Source organism: Mauremys reevesii, linkage group 15, assembly GCF_016161935.1.
Source record: "Mauremys reevesii isolate NIE-2019 linkage group 15, ASM1616193v1, whole genome shotgun sequence".
NCBI lineage: Eukaryota > Metazoa > Chordata > Testudines > Geoemydidae > Mauremys > Mauremys reevesii.
The window spans coordinates 4,509,392-4,535,741 of record NC_052637.1 but is presented as its reverse complement, the minus strand read 5'-3'; the positions used below and the strand labels follow the sequence as shown (position 1 = coordinate 4,535,741).

At 45.7% G+C, this 26,350-nt stretch overlaps 1 protein-coding gene across 1 annotated transcript in view; it reads left to right on the top strand.

Annotated features, from left to right (window-relative positions):
• The window catches only part of LOC120383512 (butyrophilin subfamily 3 member A2-like), a 51,708-nt gene that overhangs the window by 12,983 nt on the left and 12,375 nt on the right, over positions 1 to 26,350 (top strand). Inside the window, exons 2-8 of the mRNA XM_039501682.1 lie at positions 12,170 to 12,289; positions 18,800 to 19,147; positions 21,238 to 21,519; positions 22,997 to 23,101; positions 23,803 to 23,823; positions 24,271 to 24,291; positions 26,261 to 26,281. Of these exons, the coding sequence (XP_039357616.1) occupies positions 12,190 to 12,289; positions 18,800 to 19,147; positions 21,238 to 21,519; positions 22,997 to 23,101; positions 23,803 to 23,823; positions 24,271 to 24,291; positions 26,261 to 26,281 (898 nt within the window). The 5' untranslated portion in view covers positions 12,170 to 12,189. The remainder of the gene's footprint in view (positions 1 to 12,169; positions 12,290 to 18,799; positions 19,148 to 21,237; positions 21,520 to 22,996; positions 23,102 to 23,802; positions 23,824 to 24,270; positions 24,292 to 26,260; positions 26,282 to 26,350) is intronic.

Genomic DNA, 26,350 nt, shown 5'->3' with positions numbered 1-26,350 from the left:
CCAGTACTTTTTCAATGGGTAGCTCTCTGATTGAGCCATATGTAAGCAGAGTCAGGATGAGCTCTACCCTGACATCTGGTGGTGAATTATGGGGAGTGTGGAAAGGAATTTCAGGTATTTTGCATTGGCACACCCACCCCAGCCCACAGCAGCCTGGGATGGTTATTTTTACAGCTGTGGGATCCCCAATTTCTTTGTTATTGGGGCAGGAGGAATAAAGTGTTGTCACCCTGATTAAGTAAATGAGGAACTGTGAGACTGCGTTATGGCAGAGATGGCTCACTATCCATTAAGTAGCACTTGCTAGACAAGGGACATGGGTGCCAAAACCAAGTGACTGGAGAGAGGTTGGGGACTGGTGTGTGTATCTGGTGGTATGGGCCCCCTTTTGAGGACCTGGAACACCCCTTGCACATCCTCCTCTCCCCCACTGTTGAAGAGCAGAGCTAATTTTGAATCCTTTGGGAGTCCATCTAGAGGCTGCTGACCTGAATTCATGTTGGGCCAATAATGCACCAGTACTGGGGCTCCCCTACTACAAGCTGAAATCACTAGAAGAGCTAAGCTTACTGAGCTGGGATCACTGAGTGCTGTGTTAACTAGTGGGGGAGCCTGAAGATCTATCACTAAGCGGCTGGCAGAGCAGAGCAGTTTGCAGTGTGTTGGAGCAGCCCATGGAACCGTGAGCAGTGTGGAGTGGTTTGCGGTGATGGCTGACGCAGTTCACGGGTTGGCTGGAGAAGCGGCACAGCTGGTGGAGTGGAGCCAGTCATGGTGAAGGCTGCAGCAGAACTCCACGGAGAGGCGAAGCAGTCGGCTCTGGCTCATGTAAGGTGCCCCTTAACACCCTGTGTGCCCCCCCATTTCCACCCAGGCTGGGGGAGTAAAACTGCAGATAAACTTTTGATCTCTGGGGTGGCACTGACCAGAGACAGAGACTTTTGGGTTGTTGGACTTTGGGGTGATTGGACTTAAGACCCTGAAGGGGAAAGGACATTGCCAAACATACTTGGAGGTGGATTTTTTGCTTATAGTTTGTGTATAGTCCTGTTTGTGGTGTCTCTCCAACGTGATGCCGCATTGTTTCCTTCTTTTATTAAAAGGATTTTGCTACACTCGGACTCTGTGCTTGCGAGTGGGGAAGTATTGCCTCCTAGAGGCGCCCAGGGGGGTGGTATGTAATTGTCCCAGGTCACTGGGTGGGGGCTCGAGCCGGTTTTGCATTGTGTTATTGAAACGGAACCCCTGGATACTGAACCTGGTCCTTGTTGCTGCCAACTCAGAGGGGCAGAAGGGTTACATTTTTGGGGGCTCCTCCGGGATCCCTGTGTCAGTACTCCTTGCCAGCACCTGTTGAGTGTTCCACTGTATTGGGAAACAATTGTGTTTATATTTTGAGGAAATTGCTCTTTGTATAATGGTTAATATGTCGGGTTTGTCGGGCCCCAGTCCTGCAGCCTCTAGCTCAGGGGCAGCAGCCGCAGCCAATGATTGGGCAAAAGCACTGGGGCATATATTGGAAAAAATTGTGCTGGCCCATGCTACATCAAATTCTTGTCATAAGTTGGGCTATTTGCTGGGGAAGAGGAGTTTGAACCCTGGTTGGAGCATACCACTGAAATGCTGCAGGAGTGGGCCGTACCCGATGTAGAAAAGCGAAGATGTCTAATAGAGAGCCTTGGTGGCCCAGCATTAGATGTAATTCACACCCTGAAGCTCATTGACCCTGGGGTCAGTGTGAAGGACTGCCTAGAGGCCCTTGATAATATCTTTGGGAGCATAGAGGGCCCTGAAGACAGTTACTGTAAATTCCTTAATTCCTGACAGCAAAGGGGTGAGAAAATTTCAGCCTATATACAGAGGCTGGAGAGACTGCTTCAGAGAGCTGTTATGAGGGGAGCCGTGACTGCTGAGCAGATGGATCAGACCAGACTGGCTCAAGTTGTAAGAGGGACTCGGTATCAGAACCCGATCCTACTTCATCTCCGACTAAGAGAACGGCAGGAACATCCCCCAAGTTACTCCCAGCTGATAAAGGAGGTAAGGGAAGAGGTAGACACAGATGCCTTAATATGCCCTGACCCTAAAGGGACCTCTGATGTGACTGTGCTGATAGGGACTAACTCCAGCCTCTTCAAGGTGCTTGCGGATTACTGCAGACGACAGGCTGGGGACCAGTACCTGAGTACTCTGATGATCCATACGCTTTGTGCTGAAGCCTATAGGAAGATTGAGAGCACTAAAAAAGAGACATCTGAGCTACCGATTGGGGCACTGAAGTACATGGGCACAACCCCCTTAGTAGTGCCTGCAAGGACGGAGCAAGAACTGCTTGTCGTGAGTACCAGGCTGAAAGTTAGTAAAGGGGCAATAGCAATGATAGAGCAGCCGGTTGAAGGAGAGCTCCCGGAAGGAGTACTGGTCCCCAATGGAGTCATAACCCTACTTGCTGCAGCCCAGGAAAAGGTGACTATACTGATTGCTAATGAAACAAGTCGAGATGTTGTTGTGAAGCAAGGACAAAAGATAGCAGACCTGTTCGAGCCTGAATCAATTGTAAAACCCCAGTGCGAGACTCAAGTTCCAACAATAGACCCAGCAAAGTTTGACTTTGGAGATTCACTATTGTCTGAGGAGTGGAAAGATCACCTGAGGAGGAAACTTTGTGAAAGATCCAAGGTGTTCTCATTGCATGAGTGGGATGTGGGATGTGCAAAAGGAATAGAGCACAATATCAGACTACATGACTCTTGACCTTTCCGAGAGAGATCTAGGAGGCGTGCTCTCTCCGAGATGAAAGATGTGCGACAACATCTTCAAGAGCTGGCTGCAAATGGCATCATTACAGAGTCCCGCAGCTCATACACCTCACCCATTGTGGTGGTCCGTAAAAAGAATGGGAAAATCCGGATGTGTATTGACTACCGCACCCCAAACCACCATACTGTGGTTGACCAGTACACAATGCCTCGAGTCCAAGATGCCTTAGACTGTTTGCTGGGAAGCCAGTGGTTCTCTGTGTTGGATCTTCGGAGTGGATACTACCAGATCCCTCTGGGTGAAGAAGATAAGGAGAAGACAGCCTTCATCTGCCCATTAGGGTTTTATCAGTTCGAACGCATGCCCCAAGGGATTTCTGGAGCACCTGCCACATTTCAACGTCTTATGGAGAAAGTTGTGGGAGACATGAATTTAATGCAAGTGTTAGTTTATTTGGATGACCTGATTGTGTTTGGAAGAACTTTGGAGGAATATGAAGAAAGACTTCTTAAAGTGCTTGATAGGTTGGAGGATTATGGTTTGAAGCTTTCAATTGACAAATGCCAGTTCTGCAGGACCTCGGTGAAGTATGTGGGTCACATCGTGTCCCAAGAGGGTGTGAGTACTGATCCTGATAAAATAGAAGCACTCACTACATGGCCCCATCCAAGCAACTACAGAGAACTCAAGACCTTCCTTGGGTTTAGTGGCTACTACTGCAGATTTGTGAAAAACTATGCTACAATTGTAAAACCCCTCAATGATCTTACCAGGGGATATCAGTCCAGCAAGAACAAATCTAAGACCAAGAATAAGGGGTCTTCCGTGCTGAGACACTATGGCCCCTTCGAACCCTTTGGGCCACGGTGGGATGAGAGATGTGAAAGGGCTTTTTGAGAAATCATTACTTGCCTAACTCATGCCCCAGTCCTAGTCTTTGCTGACCCAAGCAAGGCATTTATCCTGCATACTGATGCCAGTTTGGAGGGTCTGGGAGCAGTACTGTACCAGGAGGTGGAAGGCAAATGTAAACCTGTAGCCTTTGCCAGGCAAGGACTGTCTGACAGTGAAAGCTGCTATCGCACCCACAAGCTGGAGTTCTTGGCCTTGAAATAGGCTATCACTGAGAAATTTCGAGACTACTTGTATGGTGCTCAGTTCCAGGTGTGGACAGACAACAACCCACTGACGTGTTAACAAGTGCTAAACTGGATGCTACAGGGCAAAGATGGGTGGCCGCTTTGGCTAGCTATGACTTCAGCATTCAATACCGACCAGGGAGAAGCAATGTAGATGCAGATGCATTGTCCAGGTGTCCACAGGCACCAGGAGTTGCTGTGATACCCACGGATGGAGTGAGAGCTATTTGCAGTGTGAGTCGCCGAGAGCCGGAGGCCCATGAGAGCCTTCATGGATGTGTTGCTGAAGCTTTGGGCCTTCCCCCTGAATGCGTGCCTTCTGCTTCAGTGAACTATATTGCTTTGGACCAATCTCCCTTGCCCATGCTCAATGCGGCTGACTGGCAGGAAGCCCAGCTGCAAGATATTGACATTCATGATACACTACTTGCCAAAAGGGAGGGGCGAGGCCCAGCTGCGCTTGTCCCACCTAACCCGGAGGGCAAACTACTATTGAGAGAACGGACCAAATTAAAACTGATTCAGGGAGTGCTACACCACGTCACCACAGACCCTCTACAAAAGCAACGGAATCAACTAGTGCTGCCAAAAGAGTACAGAGCCCTGGCCATGAGGGCCCTGCATGATGACTTTGGACATTTAGGGATGGAGAGGACCCTGGAACTTATCCGCAGTAGGTTCTATTGGCCCCGGATGGCTGAAGATGTTCGCAGGAAAAGTGAGACCTGCGCTCGATGTGTTCAAAGGAAAACTCTGCCCACGAGGGCTGCATATCTGAAGAACATCACCAGCAACAAACCTCTGGAGCTGGTATGCATTGATTTCTTGTCTTTAGAAGTAGACAAGAGGAATACTGGGAACATTCTAGTAGTGACCGACCATTATACGCAATATGCACAGGCATATCCCACACGTGATCAGAGGGCCACCACTGTCGCTCGAGTACTATGGGAAAAATATTTCTCACTTTATGGATTCCCAGCCCGGATACACTCGGATCAGGGACGAGACTTTGAGAGTCACCTTCTGAAAGAGGTGCTGAGGATAGCAGGAATTAAAAAGTCGAGGACAACGCCTTATCACCCGCAAGGTGATCCTCAGCCAGAGAGGTTCAATCGAACCCTATTAGATATGTTAGGGACTTTGCGGCCAGAATAGAAGGCAACCTGGAGCCAACATGTTTCATTTTTGGTGCACGCCTACAACGCCACAAAGAACGATGCTACGGGAGTCACCCCGTATCTCTTGATGTTAGGGCGAGAACCAAAATTACCCATAGACCTGTGCTTTGGTGTATCAGAGGATGGCGATAGCTATGAAACTCCAGCAATATGTATCCTGACTATGAGAAAAGCTGTGGGATGCTTATCACTTAGCTACATCTACAGCTCAGAAGAACGCAGACTGCAACAAACATCGATATGATGCTAGGATACATCTGCAAGAGCTCCAGCCAGGCGACAGAGTCTTACTGCGAAATTTGGGTATTGCTGGCAAACACAAGATAGCTGACAGATGGAAGGCAATACCTTACTTGGTGATGGAAAAGCTAGGAGACCTGCCGGTCTACAAGATCAAACCTGAAGAGGGTCCAGGGCAGACAAAGACTGTGCATAGAAACCTTTTGCTCCCTGTGGGGGAATTGGTGGGCAGCCCTTATGAGATGGGCCACAACAGGGCAACTGGGCAGAACGAAGGTGCTGTACCAAAGCCGCCTTCCCATGTGGACAGCCGGCCCCCTGCAGCTAACCTACCCCTACTCAGCACATCTGAGAGTGAGTCTGAGGAGGAAGTCACAACCATGGTGTATCCTGGATGAGGACAAGATTTCAGTCTCGATCAGCTGAATCAAAAGAGAGCACCTCCTCTTCCCCCCTAAACCCTATGGCAGAAGTATTTAGGCCTATTCCTGACACTCCTGAGCCACTGGTGGGACCCCCATGTGATGACACACACAGGCTATTGGACAGTGGCGACATACAGGTGGAGGATGTCCTGAACACCTTCGACCCTCTACTGTTAGAACTAGAAATGCAGGGGCCTATGGCAGTATCTGAGAGGACCTCACAGGAAACCTCCCCATCCGTCACTCCAGAGGATGTCCCCCCTACCACAGCAACAGAGATTCTCAATAGGTGAGACAGGGTAATAAGACCAGTGAAACGGTTAACTTACGATGCACCTGGGGTGACTAATGAGGTGCTAATACATTTAGCACACAGGTTTGTGGAAGCTAAAGTGGGCTATCTGAGGCCCTTTGGAGGGGACCAGTGAGTTGGTATAGTAGGGAATATGATTTGTCGGGACGACAAATTGTCGGCTGGGGGGAGGATATAAGAAGAGTCAGGATGAGCTCTACCCTGACATTTGGTGGTGAATTATGGGGAGTGTGGAAAGGAATTTCAGGTATTTGCATTGGCATTTCAGTTATTTGCATTGGCACCCGCCACCCCACCTAGCATAGCCCACAGCAGCCTGGGATGGTTATTTTGACAGCTTTGGGATCCCCAATTTCTTTGTTACTGGGGCAGGAGGAATAAAGTGTTATCACCCTGATTATGTGAATGAGGAACTGTGAGTCTGTGTTATGACAGAGATGTCTCACTATCCATTAAGTAGCACTTGCTAGACAAGGGACATGGGTGCCAAAACCCAGTGAAAGGAGAGAGGTTGGAGACTGGTATGTATACCTTATGGTATGGGCCCCTTTTGAGGGTCTGGAACACCCCTTGCACATCCTCCTCTCCCCACTGTTGAAGAGCAGAGCTAATTTTGATTCCATTAGGAGTCTATCTAGAGGCTGCTGAGCTGAATTCACATTGGGCAGTGGGCACCAGCACTGAGGCTCCCCTACTACAGAGCTGAAATCACTAAAAAAGCTAAACTTACTGAGCTGAGATCACTGAGTGCTGTGTTAACTAGTGGGAGAGCCTGAAGATCTATCGCCAAGCAGCTGGCAGAGCGGTGCAGTTTGCAGCATGTTGGAGCAGCGCATGGAACAGTGAGCAGTGTGGAGCGGTCTGCGGGGATGGCTGGAGCGACTCACGGGTCGGCTGGAGGAGTGGCATAGCTGGTGTAGTGGAGCAGGTTGTGGTGAAGGCTGCAGCAAAAGTCCACGGAGAGGTGGAGCAGTTGGCCCTGGCCCACGTAAGGTGCCCCTTAACACCCTGTGTGTGCCCCCCCCATTTCCACCCATGCTGGAGGGGTAAAACGCTGCAGATAAACTTTTGAACTCTGGGGTGGCGCTGACCAGAGACTTTTGGGTTGTTGGACTTTGGGGTGATTGGACTTAAGACCCTAAAGGGGAAAGGACATTGCCAAATGTACTTGGAGGTGGGTTTTTGTTGCTTATGGTTTGTGTTATAATCCTGTTTGTGGTGTTTCTTCAACGTGATGCCGCATTGTTTCCCTCCTTTATTAAAAGGATTTTGCTACACTCAGATTCCATGCTTGCGAATGGGGAAGTATTGCCTCCTAGAGGTGCCCGGGGGGATGGTATGTAATTGTCCCAGGTCACTGGGTGGGTGCTCGAGCCAGTTTTGCATTGTGTTATTGAAACAGAACCCCTGGATACTGAACCTGGCCCTTGTTGCTGCCAACTCAGAGAGGCAGAAGGGTTACAGTTACTTACTGTAAATAAAACATTACAAACAATTCTTTGTGTTTGTTCCACTTTACTGTCCCAGCTGTACGGGGCAGAGCCATGGGATTTGCTTCCTAACTTTGTTGTGTCCCCCCAACCCCCACAGGGAATATCGTGCTTCTAGGAGGATAAGTTTTTACTGGGATGTGTTGCTCTCCAGCCTGTGCTCTGTCTCTGTCCTGTACACGCCCATGTCAATCAGGAATTGCTCAGCTGTGCTCTGAGGAGAGGTGACTGGTTACACAGGGTGCACTCCATGAAGGGACTTGGTGTTGAAATGCTGAGCGTCACAGGTCCTAGTTTGCAGGCAACCAGAAAATCACATTCTGCAAAGCTGAGTCAGGTGCCTGAACTCCCTAGACAATGCATCACAGGCACCTTACAATGTGATTCGCAAAAGCCATTCACTGGGCAGGGAGCCTAGGTTGACACTCAGAGCCTGTCTACACTGGTGCTTTTCACCACTCAAAGTGTGCGGGGGGGAGTTTTCATATCCCTGAGCCAGCAAGTTACTGTGCTGTCAATTGCCAATGTAGACAAGCCATTTAACACACACAGAGACTCTGCACACGTCCAACTCACCATTGCTCTTTTACTTAACCAGATAAAGTACAAGAGAGTTCAGATCACGTAGCACAAAATGACCAAGCTAACTGAAGTGCCCCTCACTAGCTCACCCTTCCCTTGGGAGTCCTAGGGGCCATCTGGGCTCAGGAAAAGCAGGCAGGGCCACCAACCTCATGAGGCTGCTGCATGCTGGGAGAGTTTGTTCTCTCCTTCTGAGTTAGAGACAAAGAGCAAGAGCCAGGTAGGGACTCAGGTATTACAAAGCTGAATGTCACCAGGTCTAAACTGCAGCTGCCTAGAAAGTCACTGGAATGACACCGTGAGCCACAAAGCATGAGTGCTGGGGAGATGTAAGTGCTTTAGAATGGGTGACACCAGTAGTTTCCCCAGGAATTGAAATTAGGGGGGGTGTTCGAATTTACAAGGGGGGTGTCAGGGCCAATGAAATCTATAAAAGAGCTATGAATAAAGTAAATGTTTTGTTAGGATAATGCAAATTTAACATAAGGATAATGCAAGTTACACATAACAGGTCTAGATTTCTAAAAAGTATATAATTTTTTTTAAAAATGTATTTAATTTAAATTGACTTATGAGAAGTAAACCATCATGGGATAAGAGGGAAGTCCTCTCATGGATCAGTAACTGGTTAAAATATGGGAAACAAAGGGTAGGAATAAATTATCAGTTTTCAGAATGGAGAGAGATAAATAGTGGTATCCCAGAGGGGTCGGTACTGGGACCATTCTTGTTCAACATACTCATAAATGATCTGGAAAAATGGGTAAACAGTGACGTGACAAAATTTTCAGATGATACAAAACTATTCAAGATAGTTAAGTCCCAGGCAAACTGCGAAGTGTTACAAAGGGATCTCACAAAACTAGGTGACTGGGCAATAAAATGGCAGATGAAATTCAATGTTGATAAATGCAAAGTAATGCACACTGGAAAACAATCTCAACTATACATACAAAATGAATGCTTCTGAATTAGCTGTTACCACTCAAGAAAGAGATCTTGGAGTCATCGCGGATAGTTCTCTGAAAACATCCACTCAATGTGCAGCGGCAGCCAAAAAAGCAAACAGAATGTTGGGAATCATTAAGAAAGGGATAGATAATAAGACAGAAAATAGCATATTGCCTCTATATAAATCTATGGTATGTGTATACCTTGAATACTGTGTGCAGATCTGGTCACACCATCCCAAAAGAGATATATTGGAAATGGAAAAGGTACAGAGATGGGCAACTGAAATGATTAGGGGTATGAAACAGGAGAAGAAATTAAAATGACTGGGAATTTTCAGTTTAGAAAAGAGACGACGAAGGGGGGGTACGATAGAGGTCAATCAGCACAGGCTAAGTACAGTTCTACTGACCTTTACTCATACAATAAGAACAACATTTCATTTCCCACCCCCACCCCCCGCATTCAAGTGATTTGTAACCCAACCCCAGCCAAAACCGATCACTTGGGCAACACAGCTCTGTTTGCTGGATACCTAGGTAGATGAGGTGTGAATGTAAATACAATCTGGTCCTAAAGCCTTTCCCTCCAGCCTCCAGCTCATCACTAGCTGTCAGGGAGAGCTCATTTAGACTTTGCTTACAAATCATCATTTGAAATTATTAAATTGGCCAACATCACCGAAATGAATGCACTGACATTGTCATAAAAAACAGCTGTATAAGAAAGCTAGTCTGGGTTCATACTTTTGAAATCTATTACACTTTTTCAGATATATATATGTATTTTATCATACACTGTATCTGCTTTTAAAGTGTGTATTAATGTTTCAATTTCAATTCAAATTTCCAGTCACTAAATTGGCATGTTTCAGAGTAGCAGCGGTGTTAGTCTGTATCTGCAAAAAGAACAGGAGTACTTGTGGCAAATTAGAGACTAACATTTATTTGAGCATAAGCTTTTGTGGGCTACAGCCCACTTCATCGGATGCATAGAATGGAACATATAGTGAGGAGATATATATAGACACACAGAGAACATGAAAAGGTGGGAGTTGCCCAACCAACTCTAAGAGGCTAATTAAGATGAGCTATTCTCAGCAGGAGAAAAAACAATGTTTGTAGTGATAATCAAGATGACCCATTTAAGATAGTTTGACAAGAAGGTGTGAGGATACTTAACATGGGGAAATAGATTCAATGTGTGTAATGGCTCAGCCATTCCCAGTCTCTACTTAAGCCTAAATTGATTGTATCTAGTTTGCATATTAATTCAAGTTCAGCTGTTTCTCGTTGGAGTTTGTTTTTGAAGCTTTTCTGTTGCAGAATTGCCACCTTTAAATCTGTTACTGAATGGCCAGAGAGGTTGAAGTGTTCTCCTACTGGTGTTTGAATGTTATAATTCTTGATGTCTGATTTGCGTCCCATTTATTCTTTTGCATAGAGACTGTCCGGTTTGGCCAATGTACATGGCAGAGAGGCATTGCTGGCACATGATGGCATATATCACATTGGTAGATGTGCAGGTGAATGAGCCCCTGGTGACATGGCTGATGTGATTAGGTCCTATTATGGTGTCACTTGAATAGAAATGTGGACAGAGTTGGCAACGGCTTTGTTGCAAGGATAGGTTCCTGGGTTAGTGTTTTTCTTGTGTGGTTGCTGGTGAGTATTTGCTTCAGGTTGGGGGGGCGGGGGCTGTCTGTAAGCAAGGACAGGTCTGTCTCCCAAGATCTGTGAGAGTGAGGGATCATCTTTCAGGATAGGTTGTAGATCTTTGATGATGCGCTGGAGAGGTTTTAGTTGAGGGATGAAGGTAACGGCTAGTGGCATTCTGTTATTTTCTATGTTGGGCCTGTCTTGTAGTAGGTGACTTCTGGGTACCCTTCTGGCTCTGTCAATCTGTTTTTTCACTTCAGCAGGTGGGTATTGTAGTTTTAAGAATGCTTGATAAAGATCTTGTAGGTGTTTGTCTCTGTCTGAGGGATTGGAGAAAATGTGGTTGTATCTTAGAGCTTGGCTGTAGACAATGGATCATGTGGTGTGTCCTGGATGGAAGCTGGAGGCATGTAGGTAAGTACAGTGGTCAGTAGGTTTCCAGTATAGGGTGGTGTTTATGTAACCATCGCTTATCAGCACAGTAGTGTCAATTAAATGGATCGCTTGTGTGGATTGGTCTAGGCTGAGGTTGATGGTGGGATGGAAATTGTTGAAATCATGGTGGAGTTCCTCAAGGGCTTCTTTTCCATGGGTCCAGATGATGAAGATCTCATCAGTGTAGAGTAAGGGCATTAGGAGATGAGAGTTAAGGAAGCGTTGTTCTAAGTCAGCCATAAAAAATGTTGGCATGCTATGGTCCATGAGGGTACTCATAGCAGTGCTGCTGACCTGAAGGTATATATTGTCCCCAGATGTGAAATAGTTGTGGGTGAGGACAAAATCGCAAAGTTCAAAGGTTGGCATGTAACTAGTTCACAAAACTGGGGGGGGGGCGGTGTTGGGGAAATTCAGGGGGGGTGTAGGGAAATCACTGCCCGGGCCTCTCTGGACCTCTGAGAGGGCCTGGGCATTGGGGAGGAGCTGCTCCAGGCCAAAGACTATGAAGAAGGAGGTTGTTTTGTAAAGTAAGTTACAAGCTCTTGCAAATCTAATTTTATGAGGAGTCTTTCTCTGTGCTCCATGTTACTTATAACATTGTTTATGGGACTGAATCATTTTGCCTCTGATATGTTGAAAGAAAAGAAATGGGTAAAAAAATACAAATGAGAATCTCTCTTTCTGACACGCACGCTTTCTAATTCCTTAAATCTTTTTTTCTCCATTGGTAGAATTTCTAGCAACTTTTACACCAATCTAACTTTTTTGTTTTAACATGGATTTGGTAGGGATGGGGAAAAATCGGACTTGTAAAGAAATCACATTTTCAACTTTAATTGAATGGCTGTTCTAACTTCATAATATGAAAGAGTTCACTTAACAATGTATTTATTTACTGTGCCCTCTTTAATGTTTGACTTTAATGATTTAATGTTTGTCAGTATTATACTCACAATGATAATTTTTTTCCCCTCCTTCTTCCTGTTTTCTAGATCAAGTTACAGTTAAGAAGATGAAGGTTCTCTCATTCTGCCACAGCTCCAGAGCCTGCTTCCCTCTCCCTGGGTTTATTATTTTCTTCTTTACTTGTTATGTTTACAGGATGGAATCAGGTAGGAATCTGCCCTGTGTCTGCTGTTCCTTAAAGGATTTATTTAGGCCCCTGAAGTGTCTTAACAACATGCTCCACTCAAAGTCAATGGAACTACTCACAGTGTGTGAATTTAATCAAACAGCAAGATTAGCACCTTCATTATTCAGTCTTTGACCTGATTGCGTTGCTCCTGCTGGGTTATTTTATTTGCTCCTGGGATAGTGCCCAGGTTTGTTTCTTCACATAAGTATTTTTAAAAGATTGTCAAAGATGCCCAAAGCATTGGGTGGACACTTACTAAAGAGTTTAATAATCACAATAATAAATACAATAAAATAACTTAGTGGGTTTCAGGTGTAAAATAGATCAGAGCCCTAATTTGAAACTAATGTGCACAAAAACATAAGATGAACCAGAATATATTGATGTCATGTGACTTCTTTAATTGGGCCTGTTAGCTAATACATATATTTTAGGTGTAGTATACACCATATTATTAAGCAGTATGTGCACGGTAGTCCTATAATATACATTAGAGAGAGAGAGAGAGAGAGAGAGAGTTGGGAAGTTGAGTTAACTGAATGTATGATGCTTTTCCCACAATTCTGTTCACCAATATCTAATATCCCACAACTCTTTACAAATCTGAAGTTAGTGTTCACAATAGAAAATAGGAAGCCTATCAAAGTGTCCTAGCACTGGTTGGGATGTACCTCAACATTAATCAGGTTTGGAATGTGGTATCAAAAAATGGTGGGTTGGATCTTACATGACGATTAAAGTGCTTTTTCACTTGTAAACAGCTGTGGTATAAGTTGGTTTGGGGTGTATTTTTCTAGAACACCTTTTGTGTAAAGTGAGTAGGCTGCAAGATAATACCTGCTTCCTGGGAGGAAGATGTATATGTCTCCTTTATGTAGTACATTGTTTTGTCTTTAGACAATAATGTTCACTAAGTTTGGTTATTTGGTCTCTTGAGCATGTGAAGTATTGAACCACACTTGTCCAAAAATTAGCTCTAGCAATATGACCATGTCTCAGGAACACCTTGGTGAAAGAACACCAAATATGGCCCATCAACCCTACCTTATTCCTGCCGAGGCCCAGAAAATGTCATGGCAACGTCAGTAAGCGTGTCAATTTGAGAACACTCAGGAAAATGGGCTGTTAAATAACAAGCTTGTCTCAGCTACACATCAAAAATGTCCATTACCATTTCTCTGCCTCAGGCCTGGTCTACACTAGGACTTTAATTCGAATTTATCAGCATTAATTCGAACTAACCGCTCAACCGTCCACACCAGGAAGCCATTTAATTTGAACTAGAGGGCTCTTTAGTTCGAATTTGGTACTCCACCCCGGCAGGTGGAGTAACGCTAAATTCGACATGGCTAGCTCGAATTAGGCTTGGTGTGGATGCTAATCGAACTTAGTAGCTCCGGGAGCTATCCCACACTGCACCACTCTGTTGACGCTCTGGACAGCAGTCCGAGCTTGGATTCTCTGCCCAGCCACACAGGAAATGACCCGCGAAAATTTGAATTCATTTTCCTGTCTGGGCAGTTTGAATCTGACGTCCTGGTTGCACATCGGGGCGAGCTCCGCAGCACCTGCAATGATGCAGAGCTCTCCAGCAGAGGAGTTCATGTTATCTGTGAATAGAAAGAGGGACCCAGCATAGACTGACTGGGAACTCTTCGATCTGATCGGTGTGTGGGGCGAGGAGTCTGTGCTTTCGGAGCTGCGCTCCAAAACAGGGAATGCGAAGACCTACGAGAAGGTCTCCAAAGCCATGAGAGACAGAGGATACAGCCGGGATGCAACGCAGCGCCGCGTGAAAATCAAGGACCCCAGACAAGGCTACCAAAAAATCAAAGCGGCAAATGGATGCTACGGAGCCTGCCAGCACTGCCCCACCAGTGACCGTGGACTCTGATGATGGGGCAGTGTCGACGGACAGTTCCTTGACGATGTTCACGGACGGGGAAGATGAGGAAGGGTTTGTGGAGGACGAGGCAGGCGACAGCGCTTACAATGCTGGTTTCCCGGAGAGCCAGGATCTCTTCATCACCGTCACGGAGATCCCCTACCAACCCTCCCCGGCCATGAACCCGGATCCTGAATCAGGGGAAGGAGCAGTCGGTAAGTGCTTTAACCATGTTAACTTTTATTATTAATGTAACAGGAATCTTAAGTGTGTGAAAAGGAGGTCTCTCTATATATGGGGATAGAACAGAAATCCTCCAGGGAGATCTCCACAAAGCTCTCCTGGGGTTACTCGAAAAGCATCAGCAGGAGGTTCCTGGGGAGAGCTGCCTTATTGGGTGCTCCATGGTAGCACACTTTTCCGCGCGAGGCTTTCATTAATTACTCATGGAGCACTGCCTCCCCGAGCACGGCTGCATCGGGCCCTGGTTCGTGGTAGCTTTCACGCAGCATGCGCTCTCTATCTCCTTCAGTGACCGTCCTCAGGGTGATCTCGCTCTGAGACTCCTGCATCTATTTAGGGTAATTACTGTAATTTTACACCTGGTCCAAAGTATGTTTAAAAAATCTCCAGACAGATGGCATAGCAGAGACTCAGCACGCAGCTGCATGACGAGCGTAACGGAAAGCCAAAGAATATCATGGACGCTCATGGAGGGAGGGGGGAATGAGGACGCATGGTATCCCACAGTTCCTGCTGTCTCCGCTAAGGATTTGCATTCTTGGCTGAGCTCCAAATGCTTCTAGGGTCCAACACAGTGTCCGCGGTGGCTCAGGGCATAGCTCGGCAATTTACGCACCCCACCCCCACACCCAGAAGTGAAAGGGGAAACGGTCCTGTGTTGACTCTGTTAGATGTCACCGTATCCGTAATGAATGCTGCAGATACATGCGATGCTGCAGCACTGAACAATGACATCCTCACTCCCCCGCCCCCGCCATGGGTGGCTGACGGTGCAGTATGACTGATATCCATCGTCATCATCAGCCCATTGGCATATGGGGCAGTGCAAAAGGACTGGTAACCATGCGCACTAGCATCGGTCAGGTCAATCAAGGGCGCCTGGCCCTAATTTTTGATGGCTGATGGTGCAATATGGCTGGTAACAGTCCTCATCATTGCAACAGGGGGCTGAGCTCCATCAGCCCCCACCCTTCATTGTAAATAAAAGATTCAATTGCCCCTGGACTAGCAGAGGGATGATGGGCTCCTTCACCCACAGTCCTTAATGTCCTGCCTGGACTATCATTGCAGCTGGAGGCTTCCTTCCAGTCATTTCTCACAAACAAGTCACTGTGTCTTATTCCTGCATTCTTTATTACTTCATCACACAAGTGGGGGGACAATGGTATGGTAGCCCAGGAAGGCTGGGGTAAGAATGGAATGAACAGGTGTTGTTGTTGCAGGAGCACCCCCTGTGAATAGCATACAGCTCATAATTTCTGCAGGATCTGACACAGAGCAGCTGTGCTCTCTGGTTCTATGATACAGTGGTTCTCTAGTACACTTGCCCATAATCTAGGCAGGACTGATTCTATTTTTAGATACCAAAAAGGAGGGATTGACTCAGGGAGTCATTCCCAGTTTTTGCTTTTGCGCCCCTGGCTGCTCAGCCAGGGGCACTTATGACAGCAGCAAATGTTGCAGTGCAAAAGGACAGGTAACTATGCCCATCTTATTACCATCTTATTACCAATTTATGGTATGGTTGATGGTACAATATGGCTGGTAACCATCTCTGCTGTCATGCAAAAGCAAAAGCATGCTACTGTGTAGCGCTGCTGGCCCGCCTCTGTCAGCGGCATCTAGTACACATACGGTGACATACACAAAAGGCAAAACAGTGTCCATGGTTGCCACGCTATGGCGTATGCCAGGGCAATTCTGGGAAAACGGGCTTGAAATGATTGTCTGCCGTTGCTTTCCCGGAGGAAGGAATGACTGGCGACATTTACCCAGAATCCACCGCGAAAATGATTTGTGCCCCAGCAGGCACAGGGGTCTCAACCCAGAATTCACAGAGACAGCCTAGACTCAGTTAATTGTTCGCCAAAATGTATCTTTGCAAGGAATTCACTCCCTGTTTCCCATCTCACAGCTTCCACTGTCTCCAGACCTGCCACAGCATCCCCCTCGCAGAGGCTGGCAAAGATTAGGCGGCGAAAGAAAAAGACAAGGGACAAGATGTTCGAGGAACGTATGGGCTGCTACCTAGCAGAGGCGGACCAGCAGAGCCAGTGGAGGGAGACAGTCTCTCTGTGCCAGCGCTCACACAGCGAACGGGAGGAGAGGTGGTGTGAGGAAGACAAGCAGGCGACTGAAACGCTGCTTGGACTAGTGAGGGAGCAAACGGACATGCTCAGGCGCCTTGTGGATGTTCTGCAGGACCGCAGGAGGACAGAGACACCCTGCAGTGTATCTGCAACCGCACTCCCCTGCCACAAAGTCCCATACCCCCCTCAACGAAAGTAATCAGGAGGAGGGGCGGCCGGGAACGTGAATACTGTCACTGCACCACAGCACAGTGCTCAAGTACCCAAAAGCTCTCATACCCTACCTTTGCCGAAGTCCTTCGCTTCCACACTCACAGTAGTCCCAATCCCAGTCCCATCCCCTAACTGTCTACTTAATTAATAAAAATGCTTTGCTGTTAATTACTGTTTCCGTTATGTTTTTTCAAAGAAGACTGTGTTTGAATGGGGGGCGTGGGGAAGGGGGTTGTTAATTGCATAGGACAGTCACCTTTCCCAGGGTACAGACATGGGGGCAGGATCAGCAGCGGGTCACACACACGGTGCAGTCAGTAGGCACCCTGGTCGGTTTTTGGAGGTGGTTTCCAGGATCTGTGTGGGCGGGGGAGATGTGACTTTGCAGCGGGGAGGCGGTTACAGATCTTATACAGCGGTCCTTGTCCTGGACCGCTGAGTCACGCAGCTGAGGAATCTGTATCCGTCCTCCTCCACCACAAGGTCACATATCCGCCCGCACACAGAATTCCATAAAGAGGGATGGCAGGCTCCGTTGAAAGAAGCATTCCAGCACTGCGGACCGCTCTAGGAGCAGGAGCCTGTCATTCCTTGAGTTTAGAGGCGGTCTTTACATCACCGCACACCCTACCCAGCACAGCCTGCGTCCCAGTTTCAACCCTTTCACGAAAAGTCATGAATAAAGAAACCTTTGTTAAGTAATAATGGGACATGTATTTTATTTTTACACGTGTGCTGGAAGTGGGGGTAACGGGGTGAACGGGGTATGTAACCGAAGAGGAGAGTCAACAGTAACTGGGTAAAGAAACAGGGGCAGGTTCAGCTTCTCTGTAAAGAAACTGAACAGTCACAGGTCACGCTGCTCGCTGGTATTTGAAGAGTTCCTTGTCGCTGTCCCAGGATCATGTATAGGGCTTCATGAGCAAGTGCATTAGCGGGTAGGCTGGGTCCCCAAGGATGACTATAGGCATTTGCACATCCACAACAGTTATTTCGTGGTCCGGTAAGAAACTACCTTCCTGCAGGCGTCTGAGCAGCCCACAGTTCCTGAAAACACACGCATCATGAACCTTGCCCGGCCACCCGACGTTGATGTTTGTAAAACGTCCCCTATGGTCCCCCAGTGCTTGCAGCACCATTGAAAAGTAGCCCAATTTCTCAGCAGCTGACTGTGGAAGAGGTGGACGATAAAGTGCGAGGAGGAGAAAACGGCGATGATCGCAGCGGGCTCCATGCTTGCAGTGCTGTGGCGTCCGCGCTGTCACTGACCAGAAAAGTGCACGAACAGATTGCCCGCAGGTGCTTTCAAGGAGGGAGGGAGGGAGTTTGTGATTGATGGTTCAATGACGACAGTTACCCAAAACCACCCTCGACACATTTCTCCCCCCAGCAGGCATTGGGGGCTCTACCCAGCATTCCAATGGGCAGCAGGGACTGCGGGAACTGTGGGATAGCTTCCCACAGTGCACCGCTTCCAAAGTCGACGCTGGCCCCGTGAATGTGGACTCAGAAATTCGAATTTGTGTATTTAGTATGGATACACAAATTCGACTTCATAAGGTCGAATCCACAAATTCGAACTAAGTTGATTCGAAATAGTCTTGTAGTGTAGACAAGGCCTCAGTTTCTCTGATGTGTGACTGTGACATGGACTGAATACACCTGTCTTCAGCTTCCCACCCCAGGTCAGCACTGTGTGCCTCTGCCAGGCACTGAGCCTACCAATTCTTAGCTCCCCACTGTGTCCAGTGCTCTGTGCCTGGGCCATGTGCTAAACTTGTCTGTTACCAGCTCCACGCCCCATCTCAGTGCTGTGTGCCTGTGCCATACACTGAGGCTGAGTGTTCTTATAACAGAGCCCCAGTCCCGCTGCCCATGAGCGCTGCTCTCTTTTAAACATTCAGGCTGAAATGTTCCATGCTGGTGTCTGTCCCTGGCTGAAATTTTTGGAAAGTTTGTCTGAAATGGAACCTCTTGGCTGTGTCCTTCATATCAAATTGCCATTTGCCTCTGACCTGCTTTTTTTTGTTGTTACTTTCATGGTACATTTTTCCAGCAAAGTTCACAGTGATTGGACCCTCTGACCCTGTCACTGCCATCCTGGGTCAGGAAACTGTGTTACCCTGTCACCTGTCCCCCAGCATGAGTGCTGCAAACATGGAGGTGAGATGGTTCCGATCTGAGTTTGCATCCTTTGTGCACCTGTATCGTGATGGGAAGGATCAGTATGAGCGGCAGATGCCAGACTATTTGGGAAGGACAGAGCTTTTGAAAGCCGGACTCACAGATGGGATTGTTCCCCTGAGGATTCTCAATATCAGACGTGCTGATGAAGGACGATACCTCTGTTATGTTCAAGATGGTACTTTTTATGAAGAAACTGTATTGGAACTGCAGGTAGCAGGTCAGTAGCTCCTATCAGTTTTAGCTGTGTGTGGTCTGCAGGCTTTATTCTTTCCTATTACAACCGTGACTCCCTGCATGTGAAATATTTCACAACAACACAGTGTATCTAACTTTCAGCAAACAGCCACTTTCATACCAGGAAAATATGCTGGAAACTTTCCCAACATGTTATTAAAAACATTTTCAGGATGGCCAAGGCACTTTCTCACCCAATCTTGACTGGCCCCAAAGAGGTCTTTAGTCAAGAGAGGAAAGACTTCATAACACATATGGCCTTCCAGTTGCTCTGCGTCATTTCTAGGATGTGTGGCTAAGATGGGACTGACAGACTTTTATGACCATCTTATTGGTTCACTGTTGGTTGTTCCTCACAGGTGTAGTTAAAATCAAATGCAGTATTCTTATTTGCTAAGACTGTATAATGGTGATGGTGGTGGTGGGTGTGATGGGTTCCCCTGGGGTACCATTTGGAACTGGGGTAAAGCTGAGCCCCCTGTCTCACCAGTCTGGGTTCCCTCTTGCACCGTGATGTTGTGACAAGCTGCAAAACCCTCCACACTTGCACTCACATCAACATCCACAGGCAGGGACCACACCCATCTTTGTGCATGAATGCATCTGGCCAGGCACTCATGAACCAACAATAGCGAAGCTTCAGCCAAAAAACCCCCCAGCTCCCCAACTTAGGACCCTGGATCTGTACCATCCTGCCCTGGTCAAAAACCTGACCAGTAAAGATTATTACAATTACCCACTTCGCCCCTCCCTCGATGTGGAGAGGAATATACACAAAAACTTTTGTTAACTGAGCTGACTCCACTCAAATCACACTATTTTAGGTAAAAAAATATATATAAAATAGATTTTAAGTGATTATAAGTGATAGCAAAGAGATCAAAGTTGATTATTAAGCAAATAAACAAAAACCCAATCTAAGCCTAATATACCACACAGGATTTGAATCAAAAAGTGTCTCACCCTATTTGATATACAAGCAATTTATAGATGTTTCATACAAAGGCAGGGTTTCCATCTTTCCCACCTGGGACCAGCACTTCCCCAATTCAAAGTCTGTGCTCTTCCAGAGGTACATCCAGGTGTTGAGTTGTGGGGCAAGTGAGGCCAATTGGTGATGTCACTTCCCCCTTTTACAGTTTCTTTTATATGGCGGGAACCCCTTTGTTCCAAGCCAAGTTCCCAGCCCAGTTTGTGGAAAAATACAGGTACCAAACTGGAGTTCAGTATCATGGGTCTAGTCACATGCCCCTGCAGGCTTGATGAGTCATGGCAGCCATTATCCATAGTCTGTCTGAAGTGTCCCCCAGTGAGAACAAGTCTTTTCCATGGCCCATTGTTTTTGCTGATGGGCCATTAGCACTGTCTAGCGTCTTCACTGTTGTACCCGAAAGGCTAGTTGTGGGTGTTATCCAGAACAAGCACATTTGAAATACAGATGCATAGTCAATATTCATAACTCCAGACACAAAAATGATACATGCATACAAATAGGATAATCATTCAGCCAATCATAACTTTTCCACTGACACCTTACTTGACCCATCTTGTACAAGATGCAACATAATTATATCATACTTATACCATAATCATATTACTATGGTGGATATGGAGTGCAGCGTGTCCTAGTGGGGAGGGGAAATTATGCATTTATCACTCTTAGACAAGACTGAGCATTTTTCCCCTGCTGATTTAACACTTTCACCATGAACCAATAAGATTTTTTTGTTTAAATAAGTATATCTATCTAACGCACTAATGATCAGATTTTCTAAAGTTCAGATCCTATTCAGTTATCTACATGGTAATATCTCCAAAGGTGTCAGCACTCAGTTGCTCCTGTGTTGAGATGACAATATCTCCACTGCCTCAGTGAAACTATTTTAAATATTTGTTCAAATTTTTGTGTGTCCATGAGTATTGGGATCTCCGACATTGCAGTCAGTATTCATTTATCCCTTCTACTGACTACCTGCATGAATTAGTGCTTTGTAGTGTGAGTAAGGGATCCACAAACTGTCCCTTCTGCTTTATTAACATATGGAATTGACACCTTTATGTATTTCCCCTTAGGTCTGGGCTCTGCTCCTCTTACCTCTGTGGAGGGTCACCAAGGTGGAGGGATTCGGGTGATTTGTCAATCAGCTGGTTGGTACCCGGAGCCTGAAGTGCTGTGGAAAGATCGCAGTGGGCAACATTTACCATCACTCTCTGAAACAACATCCCAAAGAGATAACGGCCTGTTTGAAACAGAAACTGCTCTCATTGTAATAGAACATTCAAACCAAAACTTGTTGTGTTGCATCAGGAACACCGTTCTCAATCAAGAAAAGGAATCAGCAGTTTATATAGCAGGTCAGTTACCATCCAAATCCCACACTGAACTCACCACCACTAGAAACGAAACAAAACATAGGAAGAAAAGAACTGAAAGATCTGTGGTGGATATTTCATAATCCATGCACAAACACAGAAGATAGTGTCTTTACAGGGTTACATTTTAAGCTATTTGATTCCCTTAATTGTGAGTATTCAGACTATGAACATTTTGAATTTCATGTAAATTTAATTTTAAATTTGACTTTCCTGATATTCTAGCATGCATGCGTGTGCACACACTCACACACCTTCCAACCTTTTTGAGAAGGAACTTTCACTCAATTCACTGATGCACTAGGCTCCTGTAACCTTAAATTCACCTTAATGATTTTTTTGAATGTGGTAAATCTTGTACTCTGGCTTGATTGTGCTCTGTAGAGCCCTGTAAACCCACATATATCTGCTTTATATTCACAGATAGCCTCATCATTTTGGGGGATTGCAGATTGGATGCGGATACCAATTTTGTATCCATGCAGGGCTCTAGTGATCTTTTCACTTCACCAACTTCATTACCTTTGTGAAATGTCACCTAAGTCATGTGATGTTGTTTTTACTGACATTCAATGGGACTTGCATTCTTTAAATTACTTTGATCCGGATCCACAAAAGGACTCATTTTACCCCTTCTCTACACACCGAAGATATACTGATTAGTTAATGGATGACACCTGCTTGTGTGAACACTTCTTGTATAAGTTTCAGAGTGCCCTAAATAGATTTAGCTTCAATCAGTTCCTTATCGACTTCAGCTAAATGGAGATAGAGCACTATGAAGCTGACTTATGATTTAAGGTTTTGTGCATCAATTTATTTAAATTGGTGCAACCCTCTTATGCTGTCAACTCTTGAACCAATTTAAGAATGACCCCGTAAGAGGGTTTTCCCAGGTTCACTAAATCAGAGCACAAGCCATGTGTGGAAAAGACCTTAGGCATATTTGAAAATCCCATCCTGTTTAGATGACCGAATCACTGTGAACACAAGAATTGCAAATGGAAATTAGTTAATTTGCTGCACAAGTGTTTGGACAAATTGTGATTATGGTTTTTTCCCAATATTAGGAGGTAACTGGATTTTTCAAAAATATGCTAATTAATCTGGCAGTTTCTGAATATTATTTACTGCTAAGGGCCAAATTCTTTTCTGGTATAACTCTGTTAGAGTCAATGGGGTTTTACGAGCAGAGAATTTGCCTCTGATCTCTGTGGCCCTCTGAATAGCAATGAAACAAATCAGGGCTGTATTTTCAAGGATAAATCAATGGTAAAGCTGTGTTGATTGGAGCCATATTTAAAAACAGTTTCTGGTCTTTTGTGTAGCGTAGACATGGCCGTTCTTTCACTCTTAGCTCACACAAGTCCTGCTGGGCACTATTTGTGTATTTGTATGAAAAAAAATTTTTAATCACCACTTCCATACTAAGGCAAGCCCTGGGTGTTTTGTTTTTCAGATTCCTTTTTCCCGAGGGTGAATCCCTGGATGGTGGCTCTGAGTGTGATCCTGGTGGTTTTGTTTGGTTTCATTGGCCTCACTGTTTATCTGTTTAAAATGAAAGGTAAATATCACAGGGAGAAATATACTGTAAATAAAGGGTTTTTTTTCTAATAAATAAATAAGGGCAATTTAGGGATTTAACACGAAAAGAACATGTGATCTGCTGATCTGGTCCTAAATAAAGAAGAAGAATGCATGTGAATTTACTGATAGAGGGTGGGGGCAGAGGTGCGAGGGAGAGAATAGAAGGGAGAAGATTGTCAGACAATAGAACTGAATCCGATCATAGCAGAAACATCTCTGTGCTGCTTGGTCCTCCATCTCCCTCTCTTCCCAGTTCTCAGGCAGCTATTGCTTTCTGTCTCTGATCCCACTTGATAGAAGGTTCTGCAAAGCCTAGCCTCTCCTATTTCACCTCATCCCTCTCTCTCTCTTTTTTTTTTCCATTGCTAATAAAGTGTAATGCACCTCGACATTACAGTGATAAGCCGTATAGACATGCCCTTGTAGTAAATCAGTAAATAAACTCTTTTGTTACTCAGTTAGAAAAAAAACAACAAACCCACGGTCACATAACTCAGACACAGCTGTCCATGCCCTGCTGAACTTCATCCATAAAGAACACCAGCCCAATTTCCAAATAAATTGGACTTTTCCCTCCATGTTCCTAATGAATTTTGTACAGATAGGACGTAGCCTTTTAACTCTGTTTCCTGAAGCAAGGCAATGAGAATAATTTATATTTATTTCTGTACTTTTCAGGGAAACTTACTGAAGACGTTGGTAAGTTTCAGTATCCCTTTTTCCACAAATACAATTTTTGACCATGGCTACAGCATTGTCTATGGGCTTCTTGGAGAGATAGAAGGGAGGAGAGTCTCAGACAATAGAACTGAACCAGATAATTGGATCAGAGCAGACACATCTGTGTTCCACTTGGTCCTTCATTTCCCTCTCTTTCCAGTTCTCAGGCAGTTATCACTGTCTGTCTCTGGTTCCACTTGAGAGAAGGTTCTCAGATTTGTACTCCATCTCTTTTTTCCTGTCACATAACTCAGACACAGCTGTCCATGCTCCGGGTTCATTTCATCCATAAAAAATATCTGTCCAATTTCCAAATAAATTGGGCTTGTCCCTCCATGCTCCTAATTAATTTTGTACCGATACAATGTTGTCTGTTTCATGAAGCAAGAAAGGAAAATAATTTATATTTATTTCTATATTTTTAAGGGAAACTTACTGAAGAAGTTGGTAAGTTTCAATTTCCCTTTTCCCACAATTACAATTGTTGACCAGTCACACAACTGTGTATCGATTTGTTGTTTTCTCTGATCTATTTTTACTTCGCTGTGCTGATGTGTGTGTAATAGGTTGGACCATTTTAGGGCCTGTTTGGATGTTTCCAGAGACCCATTCCTTTTAAAAGTCCTTCCAAATAGGGGGTTGGGTCGACATAGCTATATGTCTGAGGGGTGTAAGTTTTCAGCGCAGATGAGCCCTCAGCCTCAGAGTCTTTCAAAAAACTATACAGGTCTGGCTGGTTCAGGAAGGTGTGATGAAGTGGGAATTTTCTGCAATATTTTTATGAAACCCGTGTGTACCTCAGTTTCTGCTATATGGGTATTGTTACCCAGTGGAGGGGAAAGGACTGTTTGCTCTCTGGGCAGGCTAAGCGACCTAAGTATGGGTGTTGCTTAGGTGTCTGGCCCTTAGTCCCCATATCAGTGGAGACAGAGGTGAAAGTAGGCTGGTGAGGACCAGTGCGCCGCTCTGGTAAGAGCCATCTACTGGCAAGGCCCACACACAGCTGACTTTTTGTCCCCCCCCATCAGCTGACGGAGGTGGGGGGGAGCTAAGGGGCAACTGCCCTGGGCTCCAGCTTTGGGGGCCCCCATGAGGCTCAGGGCGCCCCAGGAGATTAGCAGGGGAGAGGACCTGGCACCTGCTTCTTTGTGGAAGGGACAGGGCAGCCCACTAGGGCTTGGAATTTTTCCAGCAAAGGTCATAGCTTCCCCTCCCCAGCCCCACGGAATAGCCTAGGTAAGTTGTCTTCCTCCGAATGGCTCTGTTGCAAGACTCAGCTCCCCTGAGTTCCAGCAGCCTCCCTCCTGGTCACTGCCCCCTCCTGTGACAACCTCTCCCTTTGAAGATCATTTCTTCCAAGTGGAGCAGGCCCTGTAGGAATGAGGTCACTTGAGCCCAGAGGAGTTTTTGTCTCTTCCTGAATGGGAAGGGGCTGGGCCCCAGGACAGGGTGTGTTACCCCAAAGTGTATAAACCTAGATTAAGTCTAAACTACATAAACTTCACACTAAAATGTTATTGGGGGGGGGTGTTTGTGGGGAAGCAATAGAAAAAAGGAAGTTGAATAGAAATAATCATCCAGCCTTAACTTTGTATTGATGATCAAGAGAAATAACATATAAGGGAAGGAAAGCTCATAACAATTTTGATATCTATTTCTGTTTATGTTATAGTGAAACGAGATCTAGAAATTGATCAGTGTCTTTTTCTTCCCTCAGAAGAAATGTTTGTACACAATTGTATCCCCCTGTAGGAGTGTAATAGAGTCATTGGTGGGTTAGGTGGCCTAGTGGTTAACACACTTAGTGCTCCCTCCCAATGGGCAAGTCTTTGAGTTCTGGCCCTCTTTTAATCAGAGGGGCAGGGAGGTGGGTTTGTTTAGTCTGGAGAAGAGAAGGGTGATGGGGGGACATGATACCAGTTTTCAAGTATATGAAAAATGGTTACAAGAAGGTGGGAGATAAATTGTTCTCATTAACCTCTGAGGACAGGACAGGACAAGAAGCAAGGGGCTTAAATTGCAGTGAGGGAGGTATAGGCTGGTCATTAGGAAAAATTTCCTAACAGGCAGAGTAGGGAATAAATAGAATAAAGGAGGATGTAGAATCTCCTTCATTGGAGCTTTTTAAGAGCAGGTTAGACAAACACCTGTCAGGGTAGTCTAGAATAGCTAATACTTAGTCCTGCCACAAGTGCGGAGGATTAGACTTTCATTCTAATGATTCTATGAGTGTAATAGAATCACAGAGTTTAAGACCAGAAGAGACAACCAGATCATCTCATCTGACCTCCTGAAGAGGAAAATGAATAGAAATAGTTTCTAAACCTTAATTATCATACTGATGATAATGAGAAATAAAACAAAAGAAAGGGGAAACTCCTAACATACAATATGGGTCTTTCTGTTTAATTTTTAGGCAAACGAGATATAGAAGTTGGTAAGTGTCATTAATCTTCTTCTGACATGTGGGAGTTTGTTTAATTGTTGTGGAATTGTTCACTTTTCA